Source organism: Pipistrellus hanaki, assembly GCF_964339955.1.
Source record: "Pipistrellus hanaki genome assembly, chromosome: 1".
In the NCBI taxonomy this organism is placed as follows: Eukaryota; Metazoa; Chordata; class Mammalia; order Chiroptera; family Vespertilionidae; genus Pipistrellus; species Pipistrellus hanaki.
In genome coordinates, this window is record NC_140503.1 from 147739851 (window position 1) to 147758437 (window position 18587).

The 18587-nt window shown below is 36.5% G+C and overlaps 1 protein-coding gene across 5 annotated transcripts in view; it reads left to right on the top strand.

Moving 5' to 3' along the window:
- EMCN (endomucin) overlaps window positions 1-18587 on the top strand; it is a 92457-nt gene that overhangs the window by 40623 nt on the left and 33247 nt on the right. For 2 of the 5 annotated variants that reach the window (XM_084873842.1, XM_084873840.1), the window contains exons 3-4: window positions 7003-7080; window positions 17095-17211. In XM_084873842.1, coding sequence (XP_084729968.1) covers window positions 7003-7080; window positions 17095-17211 — 195 coding nt within the window. The remainder of the gene's footprint in view (window positions 1-7002; window positions 7081-17094; window positions 17212-18587) is intronic. The other 3 variants (XM_084873844.1, XM_084873843.1, XM_084873841.1) reach the window with 2 other exon arrangements.

The following is an 18587-nucleotide window of genomic DNA, read 5'->3' on the forward strand; positions in this document are numbered from 1 at the left end:
GGAATTCAGACCGAATTGTCATTTGTGATACTAAGAATGCATCTCACATTTTTTATTGGAACAGAAACACTATAACTACTCATGTAAAGCATAACTGAGAATCATGTTTAGTAACTTTACAGTTGTGAGCTCCTGTAAAGGGACGTTAAGCCCCCTTCTCTGAAGCAAATGCATAGAACGCTTGAGATTGATACACACACACACACACACACACACACACACACACACAACTCCTCATTCCTTTCCATGGCACATTTATTGCTTCATAGTACCTAGTTAACAAAAGTTAAATTCTAATCTGTTCCTCAAAAGATTTCCAAAAGGGCTTTAAATTATTGACATTCTATTGTAAAAATTATAATAAGCCAGAGAAGCTTTTGTTTTTGTTATTTTTATTATAAAAATGTTCAGATGAATCCAAAAGTAGAATACTATAAATAACATCCATATGCCCATCTCCCAGAGTCAATAATTATCAAGATTTTACCACATTTACTTCATTTTTTTCTCCTTCCTTCCTTCTCCCTCCCTCTGTCCTTTCTTTCGTCCTTTTTTTCTTTCTCTTCTCTCTTTTTATTTTTTGGGGGGTGTAAAGTATTTAGAAGGGAATCCAGAATTTATGCCATTTTACCTCTACAAACTAAATGTGCATATAAAAATATGGACAATTACCCTGGGTAGGTGGCTCAGTTGGTTGGAGCCTAACCTGTATAAAAAATGGTTGTGGATCTAATCCTTGGCCAGGGTGCATATGGGAAGCAACCAACCAATGTTTCTCTCTTACATTAATATTTTTCTCCCTTCATCTCTCTAAAATCAATAAAAAAGTATCCTCAAGTGAGAATATGTGTATATATACATTTATATGTGTACTATAGGCCCAGTGCATGAAACTCATGCATGGGGCCAGGGGTGGTAGTGTCCCTCAGCCCAGACTGCACCCTCTCCAATTTGGGACCCCAGAAGTCAGACATCCTTCTCACAATCCAGGACTGCTGGCTCCCAACAGTTCGCCTGCCTACCTTCCTTATTGCCCCTAACTACTTTTGCTTGCCAGCCTGATCACCCCCTAACCACTCCCATGCCAGCCTGATTAATGTCTAACTGCTCCCTGCCAGCCTGTTTGCCCCCAACTTCTCTCCTCTGCTGGCCTGGTCACCCCTAACCACTCTCCCCTGCAAGGTTGATCACCGCTAACTGCCTTCCCTTGAAGGCCTGGTGCCTCTCAACTTCCTTCCCCTGCTGGCCATCTTGTGGTGGCCATCTTGTGTCCACATGGGAGCAGCCATCTTTGATCATTTGGAGGCAGCCATCTTGTGTGTTGGAGTGATGGTCAATCTGCATATTACTCTTTTACTAGATAGGATAGAGGCCTGGTGCATGGGTGGGGGCCAGCTTGTTTGTCCTGAAGGGTGTTCTGGGTGGGGGTTCCCTTGGGGCATGGTGGGGGTTCCCTTGGGGCATGAGGTGGCCTGAGTGAGGGGTCTGTGGTGGTTTGTAAGCTGGCCACGCCCCCCTGGCAACCCAAGCAGAGGCCCTTATATCTGGAATTTATTTACCTTCTACAATTGAAACTTTGTAGCCTTTAGTGGAGGCCTAGGCAGGCAAGGGCAGGCAGAAAGCTTGGCTTCCTATGTTGCTTGGGAATCCCAAGCTTCCCTCCTGCTCTCTGTGGCTGTAGACAGCTTGGTTGGGTTCATTTGCATACTCGCTCTGATTGGCTGGTAGGAGTGGCTGGTGGTGTAGCAGAGTGATGGTTAATTTGCATATTATTCTTTTATTAGGTAGGATATATATACAATTTAACCTGTTAACCAGGGAGTTCCCTTTTTAATGACACAACCTGTAATGGGCGCGTACTCTTTCACTAGGACGTGTTAGTACGTCACGCCCAGAGGACGTAATTTCATATTATTTTTTTTTATTTATACTTAATGAAAATAAATGAAATATATATATTTTTTCGTTTATTTATATATATAAAGCACAAAGGAAAATACAAAATTACAAAAAAAAAATAGAAAAGAATACCAACAAAAAAAAATGGACAAGTCAAATTAAAAAATTATAAATTTTACAAACAATGATAAAGATTACAAAAAATAGCCGAAACCATTTTGGCTCAGTGGATAGAGTGTCGGCCTTCGGACCTAAAGGTCCCGGGTTTGATTCCAGTCAAGGGCATGTTCCTTGGTTGCTGGCACATCCCCAGTTAGGGGTGTGCAAGAGGCTGCTGATCAATGTTTCTCTCTCATCTCATCGATATTTCTAACTCTCTATCCCTCCCCTTTCCTTTCTCTCTGTAAAAAATCAGTGAAATATTTTTTTAAAAAAATTACAAAAAATATATACCGTCCCTCTCGGGGCTCAGCATATATTTCAAGGACGTATTCATACGTCCTACCCATTCCCGATATTGTTTACGTTTGACGTATTTATATGTCCCGCTCGGTTAACAGGTTAATTTAAAGCTACAATGTCATTATCAAATCCCTTAAATTAAGAATTTCTTAGAATCATACAATATTTGTTTAGAGGGTTTTTTTTTTTTTAATATATTTTATTGATTTTACACAGAGAGGAATTGAGAGGGACAGAGAGTTAGAAACGTCGATGAGAGAGAAACATCGACCAGCTGCCTCTTGCACACCCCCCACTGGGGATGTGCCCGCAACCAAGGTACATGCCCTTGACTGGAATCGAACCCGGGACCCTTCAGTCCGCAGGCCGACGCTCTATCCACTGAGCCAAACCAGTCCCGGCTGTTTAGAGGGGTTTTAAGGGTTTTAGTAACCAAAAATATAGCAGTGAAGATGGATTAGGAGAAGGAAAGAATCTATTCTGGGATCTCTCAGGAAAGCAGTGGAAGGCAGATGAAGAAGGAAAGGCAGGCCCTGATGGGCAAGATCTGCTCTGATGCAGTAGGAGAAACGGAAAGTCTGGCGTGGTGGTCAGGATGTGTGGGGCCTTTAGGCAGCTGTCGGGGGAGGGGGTCGTGGAATGATGCCTAAAAGGAAATGAGGGAGAAGGAAGGCAGAGAAAGGAAAGGCGAGAGAAACATCAATTATTATTATTATTATTATTATTATTATTATTATTATTATTATTATTAGAGAGGAAAAGAGGGAGAAAGGAATGGTGAGAGAGAGACAGACAGACAGACATACAGACATTCATGCATTCATTGGTTGATTCTTGTATGTGTCCTGATCAGGGCTGGAACCCATAGTATTGTACTGGGGCAAGGCTCTAACCAAGGGAGCTACCCAGCCAGACTTAGATGTTTTCTTAACTTCAGACCTGTGAGGGGATTTACATATTAGGGAGTTTTATACAAAGTCTCATCCTCCAAAATAACTACCTTTAGATTATATAATAATATCACAAAAGGTATATCTATAGTGAGGTGATTCCATACCCCCCCCCTTCCTCATACCCAAAAGGTAATTTTAGCCACAATAGAAGTCCTTAACAAAAAACAAACAAAAAGTATGCCATTGATAAGCTTCTTTATTTTCTTTTTCTTTTTTTTAATTAAGAAATTCATTTTATTTTCAAACATTTTTAGCAGAACTCCCCACAACAATCTTTCTTATTTTTTTTAAATAATAAAAATATATTTTATTTTTTTAACTTGTTTATTTTTTTAATTAAATTATTATCTTTATTTTCATTGTAAGGCTTACCAATCAGATTTTTCTTTTTGTTTGAAGATCAAAGACACTTGATTTAATAGTGCTTATGTGTATCCTAAAGCATGTACACTTCTTTCTCCAGAAAAATGGCAGAAATGTTATCAGAAAAGTGAAAATGTGCAACAGCAAGGGTATTCTTACAGCAATGGCAGAGGTAATAGTTAGAGCTTGGCCTGGAAGAGAGCTTGCTCTCAGAGATCTACCCAATTAGAGAGCTAGGACTTGATCTCTTCCTAGATGTATATCAAGTGCACCACCCTTTGGTTCAAAGGCCAATGGCCAGAGTTAAAAATCAACATTTGGCAGACACTGAAAAAATCATAATAAAATGAACTTCTAGGTTACAAAAATAAACCTGAAATTTCATTCTTAAAATGTAATTATTTTCCAACTTGATTTTTGAAACATTTCATAGTCAATTTTTGATGAGCTGAATTATAATGAAGAAATAAAAATTTCTCAGCAGAGATACTGAACATTTTTTACGCTAAGTAGATGTTCAATTTCAACTAAGGTCATTAGAGGAGCCAGATACTTTGGCCATCTCTTCCATATAGGATACCAGCTATGGTGATGTTCAAGATGTACTTCCTTTCTAGAAACTAACATGCATATAGAAAGAGCAGATTTTTAGAAGGCATTTTTGTGAAAAATTTTTGTATTATTAGTGGGAAGAAAATTGGTTTGAGTACCTCTTTTTCCATATTTCTGTTAAATTTTATCCATTGTCTTTATATTCCTTAAGTTTGAACTGAGTATGAATCACCTGAGATATCTTTATACATGACCTCTTAGGTTTTCCTTTTTGCAGAATTCCTAAGTGGTAAAGTTGACATTTTGCTTTTAGTTTATTTTTACAAAATATGAAATGTTTACAAGTTGACATTTTCTGGAAACCCTTGTGTCCTAAATGGAATTAAATACAGTTCTAAAAGGTTATTTTGGAAAGTGTTATAAATGATAGTTTACTAAATAATTTTACAAAGAATAGAAGGCTTCTCTGATTTAATCTTTTATAAATACCTGTTGACTCAAAATTATATTATGTCCCTAAAGATATATAGCTATAATACCCTCTTAATGTTCACATTAAATTCAGTCTATTTCTTTTATTGACCACTTTAAAGTACTCAATCATTGTTTTTCACATAAAATTAACAGGAATAACAATTCTCATTAGTACCTACATTTTTAAAAATTTATCTTTTTTGTGAAAGTATTACAGATGCCCCCTTTCTCCCTCATTGACCACCCCCATCCCATCCTCACCCCACTCCAACTATTGTCTGTGTTCTTAATTTATGAGTATATGCATATAAGTTTTTGGTTAATCTCTTCCCTCTCACCTCCTCCCTTAAATTTGCAATCATAAAGATGCATTTACACTTCAGAATGTTAACATGTTTAGCACATAGAACTGTACTACAAGTTATATGTAGAATCCTTATCTACATTTGAAAGTGAATTCTTATACATTAACAACAAATCTAAAATAAATTATATACTGTTTATGTTACTGACATTTTATGCTGATAAAATATGATGATCACAAGATCACTGTTCAGAAATCCATTTGGCTCTTCAGTTTTCCAAAGACCAAGAATGAAAATGAACCCAAATATAAGATTTGGGTTAAATACTTTGGCCAACGTTCAATTGTATTACATCGCTCTTCTCTCTAACAAACATGAATTCAAGACATGTATAAAAGAAATGGGTCAAGGGCTTCAGAAACTCAAAGATTATATAAATTTGATATTTTCTCTATGTTATCATTATATATGTCCTGATTATTTCCTGTAATCATCTCTTGAATTTTCAATATACAAGACATATGCCAGTAAAACATAATGGCAAGGTAATTATAAAAGCTCAATTTGGCCTGTTATTGGTACCAAGAGTCTCAAGAGCAGGGATGAAGTGGAAACAAAGGCACCACATCTGGCTAGAGAGGACACTTTATTTACATCATTCCATCTCTTTACAATGTGAGCATGATGTGAGTGGGCAATGTACCATCTCAAACCTAGCTTTTAGGAATAATGTTTTGTTCATTGGTGTCTTCTTTTAAAATATAACTACATGTGAATTAAAAAAAAAAAAAACCTTTTAGGAAGTCTTAAGTACATCTGTTCACTCCACATTTTAATTCACAAATGCTGCTCATTTACAGTCACGGTCCATTGCTGTATTAACCTATTTCCCTTGGAGTGAGCAGTAGACAAAAATTCCCACCACCTTAGAGATGTTTGTCCTCAGCAGATCTCCAAAGGTCTTATCTTCTTCTTGAGGTTTCTAAGTATCTTAAAAAAAAGTATATATATATATAAAATTTTATTTTTCCCATCACTATTTATAGCCCTATGCCCTCTTCCACCTCCACCCAAATTACATAGCCCCCAAAATTATATAGCTTTAGCCAGCTTGCCATTGAAAGCCTTCTCTGGAGTAGGGTTTTAAAGCATTAGATAAAGTTTACGGAGGCAAATAGTTCCTCCTCCCAATAAAGCATTATCATATATATAAGAACCAAGCTTATATACTGTATGTCACATAGTAAAAATGGGACCTGTGCCCTAATCACAAAAGGACATTCTAATGTGTTTTACAAAAGAAGGAAATACTGATGGTTATGGATATCTTGGTGGTTAGTCATGCTCACTAAAAGCAGAGCTTTGTCCCTTTGTTCATTCCCTGTCCTGTATGAGTGTCACCTTATCTGTAACAACATTCACTACATGCAGGTTATATGCCAGGAATTACTGATGATAGCACTCAGATTAAAAAGATGACTGAGAATTAAATGCTGCCCTTCAGAGTATAAGAGTGGGCCTTGTACTGAGTGAACACTCTGAATGTTTCATAAAAGAACAAATGAATTAATTATAGGAGTCTGAAAATTTATTTTTAAGTTATGTTTATTTGGAAGTCTGAATGTCATAACCAAATTAAACTAAATAACATGTGATTATGAAAAAATAAAGACATGTTATTCCTAGATGCTATTGACCAGGTCATTGCATCTCCATTGGGAAAAATAAAATGATTTCAAATCATTTGCTTTCACAATAATATTTTAGTACATTTAAAGATCCCCAAGAAGCAAACTATAGTAAAAGTTTGTTTTGTTAGTCTTTCATACAAAGAAAACTGTGTGTGTGAATACACATATATGTGTGTGTAGGCTTACCCAGTACCTTCGAGCGGGATTACAGTCCACCTCCAGATTTGACTTATTTTTATTTATTCCTTGGCAGGTGAGATGAAATTATGATAAATAATAATGTCATCTATCTTATCAAACTAGGAACGACCAACAAGGAATGCTTACAAACACCTCCGGCGCCAACACTTGCTTCATTAACCACGACAGTTAAAGGTGAAGGTGAGTAATAATATTTTGCCACGATTTTTCTTTTCTCTTTATAATTTGCTTACCATCATATCATAAACCATACTGAATACCCTTTAAAGCACACAATTCAATGGTTTTTAGTATATTTATGAGGTCGTGTTACCATCGCCACTATCTGATTACAAAATATTTTTATTACCCCAAGGAAAAAAATCCTGTATCTGTTACTAATCACTTTCTATCCCCACTTTCCCCCCACCACTGGCAACCACTAAACCACATTCTGTCTTTGGAGATTTGCTTATTCTAGAAATTCCATATAAATATAATCATATGACCTATGACCTTTTATGTCTGACTTCTTTCACTTACCATAATATTCTGAGGTTTATTTATTGTAGCATGTTTCTATAGCTCATTCTTTTCCATGCCTGAATAATATCTCATTAGATAGATCACTATATTTTGTTGACCTATTTATTAGTTGATGGACATTTGAGCTGTTTCTACATTTTGGTTATCTATATTATAAAAGGCCAGTGACTGTAACGCCATAAGGCCATAACGACCAAATGACCAGTCAACAGGAGGTGAATGGAGCTCTTCTTAGGACCTCTCCTCACTCCCACCCCCACCCCCAGGGTGCTGGCAGCATCCATGGAGTGTCATGGGGCACCAGGAGCATCCGAGTAGTATGTGAGGCATCGCTGGGTGGTGGACGTGGCCCTGATGGCAGGCTAGGCTTAGGGGACCCTACATGTGCATGATTTAATCATGTTCTGGGCCTCTAGTTATAAATAATACTGCTAAAAACATGCATGTAAAAGTTTTTGTGTGAGCACGTTTCCATTTCTCTTGAGTATATACTTTGAAGAACTATGTTACATGGTAATTCTATGTTTAACTCTTAGAAGAACTGATTTCCAAAACACATGTACTGTATTACATTCCCACCAGAAATGTATGAGGATATAAATTTTCCATTTCTAACCAATACTCTATATTTTTATCATAGACATTCCAGAGGGTGTTAAGTGATATCTCGTTGTCATTTTGGTTTATGTTTTTCTAATGACTACTGAGATTGAGCATCTTTCATGTACTTGTTGGTCATTGTGTGTCTTCTTTGGAGAAATGTTTATTTAAGTCCTTGCCCATTTTTTATTTGAGCTATGTGACTTTTTATTGTTTAGTTGTAAGAATATCTTATATATTTTTAACTAGATTGTTATTGAATAGATAATTTGCAAATACTTTCAACCATTCTGCAGGTTGTCTTTGCATTCTTTTGAGCTGTCCTTTGAAGGACTAAAATCTCTAATTTTGATGAAGTTAAATGTAGCTATATTTTCTTTTGTTATGTAGAGGAAGCAAAACTTTACCCATCATAGGTTTTTAGCTGGGACCTTTAACAACAAGACATACAAACAAAAGAAAAGTAGTTTATTAACACATGTGAAAAACCTAAAACAAAGAGTAACTCAAAGCAGTTGCTTAGAATTCAGCTTATATACCATCTTCAATAACAACAACAACAAAACAATGAATTTGTTTTTTTTTAAATGACAGGAGAGTGACAGGACAAAGGAAACTTGAACCTCCCAAGCAAACTGAGGGAAGATAAATAGATAAATATATGAAAGGAAACTAATGGGCTAAGTTTTGATTGCAAATTCCCCTGGCCTGATAAGAGTCTGTCTCCAGTAAAAAGGAATTTGTATCCTGCCTTTAGGCAGAAAAGGGGAAACTTTTCCTGCATTTGTTGCTTCTTAATTGCCTTTAGCTTTAAATTTTTATGTCAAAGAGACATATTTTGGGGTGACATTCTAATTTTTTTTTTAGTCACTGTGCAGTAGGATTAAATCTAAGAAGCCATTGCTCAACTCAAGTAACAAGATTTATACCAATGTATTCTTCTAAGGATGTTATAGTTTTAGCTCTTACATTTAAGTCTGATTTTGTATATGGTGTGGGGTATACAGCTGGCTTTCTTCTTTTGCATGTAATTATCCAGTTGTCCTAACATCATTTGTTGGAAAGACCATTCTTCCTTGATTTGAATCATCTTGGAACTCTTGATGAAAATTAGTTGGCTATAAATGCATGGGTATTTTTCTGGACTCTCCAATTTTTCCATTTATCTATATGCCTACCTGTATCCAGAATTATCACTGTAGATTACTATAGCTTTGAATTAACTTTTGAAGTAGATTACTATAACTTTGCATTAATGTTGTGAGTGCTCCAACGTTTTTCTTCCTTTTCAAGATTGCTTTGACTATTCTAAGTCATTTGAATTTTCATATAAATTTTAGGATAAATTTGTCAATTTCTGCAAGAAGTCAGTTGAGAATGTGATAGGGATTGCATTGAATCTATTTGGAAAAATTAGTTTGGGAAGTATTACCATTTTAACAATTTTAATTCTTCCAATCCACGAATGTGAGCTGCCTTTCCATTTATTTAGGTCTTTTTAAGTTTCTTTGGATAATGTTTATTGTTTTCAGGATAGAAGATTTGATCTTGTTCAATTTATCCATAATATTTTATTCATTGTGATGCTGTTAGAAATGGAATAATTTTATTCATTTATTGTTAAATGCTACTATATAGAAATACAATTTATTTTCAAGTATTAATATTGTATCCTGCCACCTTATTGAGCTAATTTATTTATTCTACTCTGTGTGTGTGTGTGTGTGTGTGTGTGTGTGTGTGTGTGTGTTTTCCTTAGGATTTGGCATATCCAAGATTCATCTGCAACTAGAGATATTTTACTTTTTGACCCAGTGGTCCCATTTATTTTCTACTCTGAATGCCTTTAATTTTATTTTCTTGCTTATGTGCCTTGGCTAGAACCTTCACTACCACATTGATGAAAGTGGTGGGAAGGAATATTAAGAAAGTCCTCTTTTATTATTAATATGTTGAGTGTTTTTATCATGCAAGAGTGTTGCATTTTATCATATGCATTTTCTTACTATATTGAGATTATTATATGGTTTGTATCTCTCATTTTATTAATATGTCATATGACATTTATTTCTGTATATTGAACAACCTTTATTTCTGGTTAAATCCCACTTGGTTATTATATATTATGCTTGTTGTATGTTGCTGGATATGATTTGTATTACTTTGCAAATAATTTTTGCGTCTATACTTATAAGATGGAGGTTAACAGTTTTCTTGTGATATTTTTGGTAGGAGGTTAGTTCTAGTCTCATGAAATGAATTAGGAAGTGTTCCCTTCTCTATCAATTTTTGGAAGAGTTTATAAAGAATTATTCTTTAAACATATGTCATATTTTACCAGTAAAGCTATCTGGCCCAGGCTTTTCTTTATGGAAAATTTTGAATTAGTATATCCACCTTTTTGTAGAGGTTGTTATAGGTCTATTCAGATTTTTTCATGTCTCAGATTGCTAGTTGGTGATTTACTAAGAAGTTGTCCATCTCCTCTAGGTTATCTGAATTGTTGGCACACAATGGTTCATAGCATTGCCTTATAACCCTTCTTATTTTTATTAATATGGTAGTAATGTCCTCTCTTTAATGCATGATTTTAGTAATATGAGTCCTCTTTATTGTCAGGCTAACCAGGTTTATCAATTTTGTTGATCTTTAAAACAACCCAACTTTTTATTTTATTAATTTCTCTATTTCTTTCCTTTCTAATCTTTAGTATGTTTTTTTTTCCTTTTGCTCCCATTAGTTTGCTTGTCTATTTCTAAATTCTTAATTTGATAGGTTAGGTTATTGATTTAAGATCATATTTCTTTTTAAGTATAGCTGTTTATACCAATATATTTCCTTCTCAGATTTTTGCTACATCCCATAATGTTCATGTTTTCATGTTCATTCATCTCAAAGTATATTCTAAAATCCTTTGTAATTTAATCCTTGACCTATAGGATATTTAGGATTATATTATTTCATACCTACACATTTATTGATTCCTCCCTCACTATTTTTTAAAAAATATTTTTCTTTTGTGTATTTACTATCTATGAGAAGTTTCCCCCTTCAAGCATCTAATTTTAAAATTAAATTTATTTAAAAATAAATAATATAGAGATTATTCTAAAGAATACAATGGATATCTTTGCCTCATTAAGCAGAGCATAATAAGCATTGATTGCAAGTTCTTTGCACTTTTTTAAGGTACTATTCTCATAAAACAAGAAACCATAAAATTATTAGAGAAATCCACAGGCAGAAAAATAACATACATATGCTGAAGTAATTTCTTCACTGATACTGCCCCTAGAGCAATTGAAACTAAAGAGAAAATAAACAAATGGGACTACATCAAAATAAAAAGCTTCTGCACAGCAAAAGAAATCATCAACAAACAACAAGAAAGCCCACTGCATGGGAGAGCATATTTGCCAATGTTGTCACTGATAAGGGTTTAATCTCCAACATTTACAGTGAACTCATACAACTTAACAAAAGAAAGATAAACAACCTAATCAAAAAATGGACAATGGACCTAAATAGATTCTTTTCCAAAGATCACATAAGGAAGGCCAAAGGACAACTGAAAACGTGTTCAAAGTAACTAATCATCTGAGAGTGCAAATCAAAACAACAATGTGGTACCATCCTACACTGGTCAGAATAGCTATCATCAACAAATCAACAAATGATAAATGCTGGCCAGGATGCGAAGAAAAAGGAAGCCTCGTGCACTGCTGGTGGGAATGCAGACTGGTGCAGTCACTGTGGAGAACAGTATGGAGTTTCCTCAAAAAACTAAAAATGAAAGTCTCATTTGACCCAATGATCCACTTCTAGGAGTATATCCAAGAAACTAGAAATACCAATCAGAAAAGATATATGCACCCCTATATTCATAGCAGCCCAACTTACCTTAGCTAAGATTTGGAAACAACCTAAGTGCCCATTAGCAGATGAGTGGATTAAAAAACCATGGTACATATCTACTACTCTGTGGTAAAAAAGAAGGAATTTTTACCATTTGCAACAGCATGGATGGAATAAGAAAGCATTATGCTAAGCAAAATAAGCCAGTCAGAGAAAGATAAATATCACATGATCTCACTCATTTATGAAATATAATGAACAACATAAACTGATGAATAAAACCAGATCCAGAGACAGAGAAGCATCAATCAGACCATCAAACCTGAGAGGGAAGGTAGGGGAGGGTGGGGGTAAGGGGGAGAGATCAACAAAAGGACTTATATGCATGCATATAAGCCTAACCAATGGACACAGACACCCGGGGGGGGGGGGGAGGGAGAGGGCATGAGTGGGGGATGGGGGTAATGGTGTAATAAGGACACATAGGTAATACCTTAATCAATAAAGAAAATAAATAAATAAATAAATAAATAAATAAATAAGGTAGTATTTTTAAATAGTGCATTTGCTTCCCATCTTGAGAAATGTATTATCATTTTAGATTGTTTTAACAATTTTATTTAAAATATTATTTAAAGACTAGAGGTCCGGTGCATGAAATCTGTGCATAGGGGTAAGGGGGGGTGGGGGGGGGCGAGATTGTTGTCCCTCAGCCCAGCCTGTACCTTCTCCAATCTGGGACCCTTTGAGGGATCAGGCCTAAATGGGCAGTCGGACATCCCTCTCACAAAATCCAGGACTGCTGGCTCCCAACTGCTCACCTGCCTGCCTTCCAGATTGCCCCTAACCTCTTCTGCCTGTCAGTCTGATCACCCCCTAACCACTCCCATGCCAGCCTGATTGATGTCTAACTGCTCCCCTGCCAACCCATTTGCCCCCAACTTCTCTCCTCTGCTGGCCTGGTCAGCCCTAACTGCCCTCTTCTGCAGGGTTGATCATCCCCAACTGCCCTCCATTGCAGGCCTCGTCCCTCCCAACTGCCCTCTCCTGCTGGCCATCTTGTGGTGGCCATCTTGTGTCCACATAAGGGCAGGATCTTTGACCATTTGGAGGCAGCCATCTTGTGTGTTGAAATGATGGTCAATCTGCATATTATAGGATGGAGGCCCTGTGCATGGGTGGGGGCCAGCTAGTTTGCCCTGAAGGGTATCCCAGATCAGGGTGGGGCGGCCTGAGCAAGGGGTCTGTGGCTGTTTGCAGGCTGGCCACACCCCCCCACAACCCAAGTGGAGGCCCTGGTATTTGGGATATATTTACTTTCTACAATTAAGTATCTCTTGTGTTAAATTATCCTTATTTCAATTTAAATATGGATTAAAAATCAAAGTTTGTCTTTTGTGCATTTTACCTAAAACAAAGTTCTAAGAATTAAAAAATCATGATGCCAAAGCCGGTTTGGCTCAGTGTTAGAGCGTCAGTCTGTAGACTGAAGGGTTCCGGGTTCGATTCCGGTCAAGGGCATGTACATTGGTTGCGGGCACATCCCCAGTAGGGGGTTTGCAAGAGGCAGCTGGTCAATGTTTCTCACTCATCTAACTCTATCTCTCTCATCTAGCTCTCTATCTCTCTCCCTTCCTCTCTGTAAAAAATCAATAAAATATATATATTTTTTAAATCATCAATTTAAAAAACACAGACCCTAAAATTAAGGCCAATGAAATCTCGATATTGCAATATAAATTAATATTTCTCAACTAAAATAAGGTGGGTTCATCAAACCTAAAGCATATACTACTACCTACACTTATAATGCTATTTGAGCCTATAGAACAAAGTAGATACACAGGGGTATTTTGGGGGAAATGACCAGACAGAAAACCTGAAAAAGAGCAAATCATATAAGTTTAAAGAACAGCTTTAAGATTGGTTTTCTTTTTAATCTGAGGAGGCAGTCAGAATCTACTATATGTGAACCCAAAATGCAATTAGAACAATTTTTTCCAACAAGATAATAATAGAAGACAATGGTTCTCATATATTAATACATTTCAGTCATCCATTTCTTTCTCTCTCTCCTGAGATTAGGATTTGAAACATTTCAGTATACTGGTAAAATTTGATAATTTACAACTCGGGCAGCATCAGTCATGCATCTTTTATTCTATTCATTTAAGTTCACCATGGATATTTTAAAATATTTTGATTGCCTTCAAATCATTCAAGATTCCTTCCATTGCCTAAATGGAGTAATTGACAATCCACACTGAATTGAATGTAAACTCTAGTTCTGCTCTCATTTGTGAAATATATTCCACATTAATAATCGGCAGCTCTCTAAGCAAAAGCGATGGTGTTGCATCCCAGCTATTCCATTATTCTACTCTTTTGTTTGTTATTTTCTAATCTGGCCACTCTCCACATCTTCCTTATCTATATATTATCTTTCCATCACCAAAACTGTCAAGTGTGCTTTATACTATGAAATTCTTTAGACCCTCAGGATAGCTTTTCATGTTTTCTAATTTTAGCTCAACAGAAGAATTCTTCTCCAAAGATTACTGAAGAGAATCTCATGTTCTGATTTTTTGCAAGCATTTGTTTTTTGGCATTGTAGTGAGAAGCAAATTTTTATTCCCACATGTACCTCCATCCTCAAGTATTGAGTTTCTGCACCTTGGATAACCTTGCCACTTCCATGCTATCACAAACATTAGTTTCTGCCTCCTTGCTACAATAAGACCTTTCTTTACTCCCTCAAATATTTCAGACACCTCTGAAGTTTATACCCATTTCCACTTATTCTTCCTCACATGGAGTGTGATTGCTACTTGTTTTAATTTCTTTCAATTTGTTTGCATGCCAATTCCTGAATGATATTTGTCTGAAGACATATGTATCCACTGTCTATCTTGAAAACTATTCATTTCTGCCGGAACTGGTTTGGCTCAGTGGTAGAGCGTCGGTCTGCGGACTGAAAGGTCCAAGGTTAGATTCCGGTCAAGGGCATGTACCTTGGTTGCGGATACATCCCTGGTAGGGGGTGAGCAGGAGGCAACTGGTCGATGTTTCTCTCTCATCGACATTTCTAGCTCTCTATCTCTCTCCCTTCCTCTCTGTAAAAAAACCAATAAAATATATTAAAAAAAGAAAACTATTAATTTCTCTAGCATAAATCTCTCAACTGCATTAAGAATTTGCATTATATGATAGACACCTCTTGCTACAGAATGGAAACTGATTGACACTTCTGGAAGGTACCCAGCAATTCTTGATTTCAGCCCACTTTGTGACAGAAATCTATTAAATTGCTTTCTCCCCATCTCTAGCCAATATTCTATCTAAGTATGCACTGACCAGCATGCCAGCCTTGTCTTTACTAACCCAATGTTCCCATACTAGATTTTGAAAAGACCGAAAGGCATCAATCATTTTGTTTTTATAACATTTAGGCAAATATAGGTTGTTTCAAGTAAATTTATTTCAATGTCATTTTTGGAAACTCAGCTTATCTTTGCTATTAATTTCCTTGATAAAAACAATAAAGTATAATTAAAAATTATCCTATTTTATTTTCTGTTATCCCTCTCCTTCTGACTATTTAATCTACAGAAAAATTGTTTCCCAGACAACATGGAAGCTATAGGAGCACCTTCAACTATTTCCACTTTCTTACTGGAAGTGGGTAGCTCTGTGATTAACCTTTTCATCAAGAAAACTTGGATTCAGATCCTGGTTCTCTCCTGCTCTAACTTATGTGACTATGGGAAAAATATTTAACTTTTCTGAGTCTTATATATAAAATTGTTATCATAATTATTGATTTATAAGATTACTCTTATAATTTAATTATTGGCCCATGCACAAAATTCATACATGGGGCGGGGGGGGGGGGTAGTGGTGGTGGTGGTGGTGAAGGTTGTTCCTCAGCTTGGCCTGCACCCTCTCCAATCTGGGACCCCTCGAAGAATGTCCTACTGCTGGTTTAGAGGGATCGGGCCTGACTGCCTGATTGCCCCTAACCACTCTGCCTGCTGGCCAGCTCATCCTCAACTGCCCCCCACTGCTGGTCTGCCTGCCCCCAAATGCTCCCTCCCCCCCCCCCCCGCCAGCCTGATCATGCCCAACTGCCCCTTGTGCCAGCCTGCTCACCCCCACTGCCACTACTGTTAATCTGCTCACCCCATCTTCCCTCACCACTGTCCTGACCACCTCTAACTGATCCCCACTGATGGCCTAACTACACCCAACTAGCCCCCTGCTGGTCTGCTTACCCCCAACGACCCTGCTTCCCACCAGTCTGATCACAACTGCTGCCCATCCTGGCCTAATGACCTCCCCCCACCCCCGGCAATCCAAGTTCCCAGTCCCTCCTTTCTTTCTTCCTCCCTCCCTCCCTCCCTTTCTCCCTTCCTTCCTTCCTTCCTTCCTTCCTTCCTTCCTTCCTTCCTTCCTTCCTTCCTTCCTTCCTTTCTTTTTTTTCTTCAAGCGGAGGCCAGGGCCAGCTGGAAGCAAGTATCTTGGATTTATTTATCTTCTATAATTGAAACTTTGTAGTTTGGAGTGGAGGCCACAGCTGGCAAGGGCAAGCAGGAAACCTGGCTTCCTCCATTGCCACGGGCAACCCAAGCCACCTGCTCCCTCCAGCTCCTTTATCATCGCTATTTTTGTTGGGATTTATTTATCTTCTATAATTAAAACTTTGTAACCTTAAGCAGAAGCCAGGGCCAGCTAGAAGCAGGTATTTGGGATTTATTTATCTCCTATAATTGAAACTTTATAGCCTTGAGTGGAGGCCAGGGCCAGCAAGGGTGGGCAGGAAGCTGGGCTTCCTCCATCACTAGGCAACCCAAGCATCCTGCTCACTCCAGCACCATGGCTGTCACCATCTTAGTTGGATTAATTTGCATACTCACTCCTGATTGGTTGGTAGGCATGGCTTGTGGGTGTAGTGGATGTACAGTTGATTTGCATGTTTCGCTTTTATTAGTGTAGATGAGACAATCAATTAGAAACACATAGGACAGTCTAAAGTGCCTCTTAGTTTCTTGAATATAATTAACTAGATCACCAAAAGGTAGAAATCAAACTGCTGAATTTCTAAATCTTGATCAGATTTAGGTTGTATGTAACTGGGTGTTAATATGAATATTAATGATATTATCTGATGATTAGTTATACCTCTGATGGCTGTTTACATTCTTTTTACATGATTAGAAGCCACAACCAACAATGTGACAAAGAAAGAGAAAGAGTTGACTACCAAAAGTGCAACAGTGACAGATCTTCCACTTCCAAAAGAAGTTTCCACATTACCAAGTTCCCAAAACAAGAGTAAGTATAAGGATGTGTGCTAAAATGTTAAAATAGTGTGTTAAATAAAATTAGATTTGGAATGTTTTCTAGACCTCTGCTACCAAAGAACCATGCCCACCTATATTTTCTCCTAGCCTTTACCAAATAAGAGAATCATTTGGCAACTTTGCTCTGTACAGTGATACTCTAATAGAAAAATTCTTTAAAAAAACAAATTTCTGAAACTGACTAGGTAAGAAGACTGAAACAACCTAAAACAATGATAAACATTGCATTAGAAATTTAAAATAGTTCCATGAAGAAAGCTCAATACAGGGTGGCTTCACTTGCTAATTCTGTAAAATATCTGAAAAGAAACAATAATTAGTTTCAAATTATTTCAAGAAGTAGAAGAGGGAACAGCACATAAGTAATTATCTGATATGATGATGTAGTCTGCTAAGAAAAGCTGTTTTGTTTTATTCTTTCCAATCTAGATGAATAGATCTACTAGTATATATCTATCTACTACCTTACTGTACTATCTAGAACCCTTTGTTATAATTTTGAACAGAAGTAATGAGAATGGACATCTTTTCTATGTTCCAGATCTTAAGGGAAAGACATTGTTTTTCACTATTACATATATTGTTTGCTGTATGTTTTTCATTTATGTCCTTTATCAGTTTAAGGAAGTATCATTTTATTTCTATTAGTTATATAGAGTTTTAATTATTAGTGTGTGTTTAATTTTGTCAAGTACTCTTCTGTATCTACTGATTCTATTAGTATAGTATATTACATTATAGAATGCTAAACCAATCTTGCATTCCTGGATAAATCCTACTTGTTCATATTTTTATTTTTTTATATGTTATTAAATTTGGTTTGTTAATATTTTAGTAGGATATTTGTGTCTATATTTATGTGGGATTTGGTCTGTAGTTTAGTTGGCTTGCTTTTTCTTTTTATTCTTTTCTAGCTCTGGTATTAAGATAATACTCATCTCAGATAATTACTTATGTGCTGTTCCCTTATGTTTAAGTCCTTTGTCTATTTTGAATTTATTTTTTGCGTAAGTTGGGTGTCTAGTTTCATATTTTTGCATGTATCAGGTCAAATTTCCCAGCACCATTTACTGAAGAGATTGTCTTTACTCCTTTGTATCTTCTTGTCTCCTTTGTCAAATATTAATTGAGCATAGTGGTTTGGGCCAATTTCTGGGTTCTCTATTCTATTCCATTGGTCTATGTGTCTGTTTTTGTGCCAGTACCAGGCTGTTTTTAGAACAGTGGCTTTGTAATACAGCTTGATATCTGGTATTGAGATCCCACCTATTTTATTCTTCTTTCTCAGGATTGCTGCAGTTATGTGGGGTCTTTTTTTATTCCAGATAAATTTTTGGAAAGTTTGTT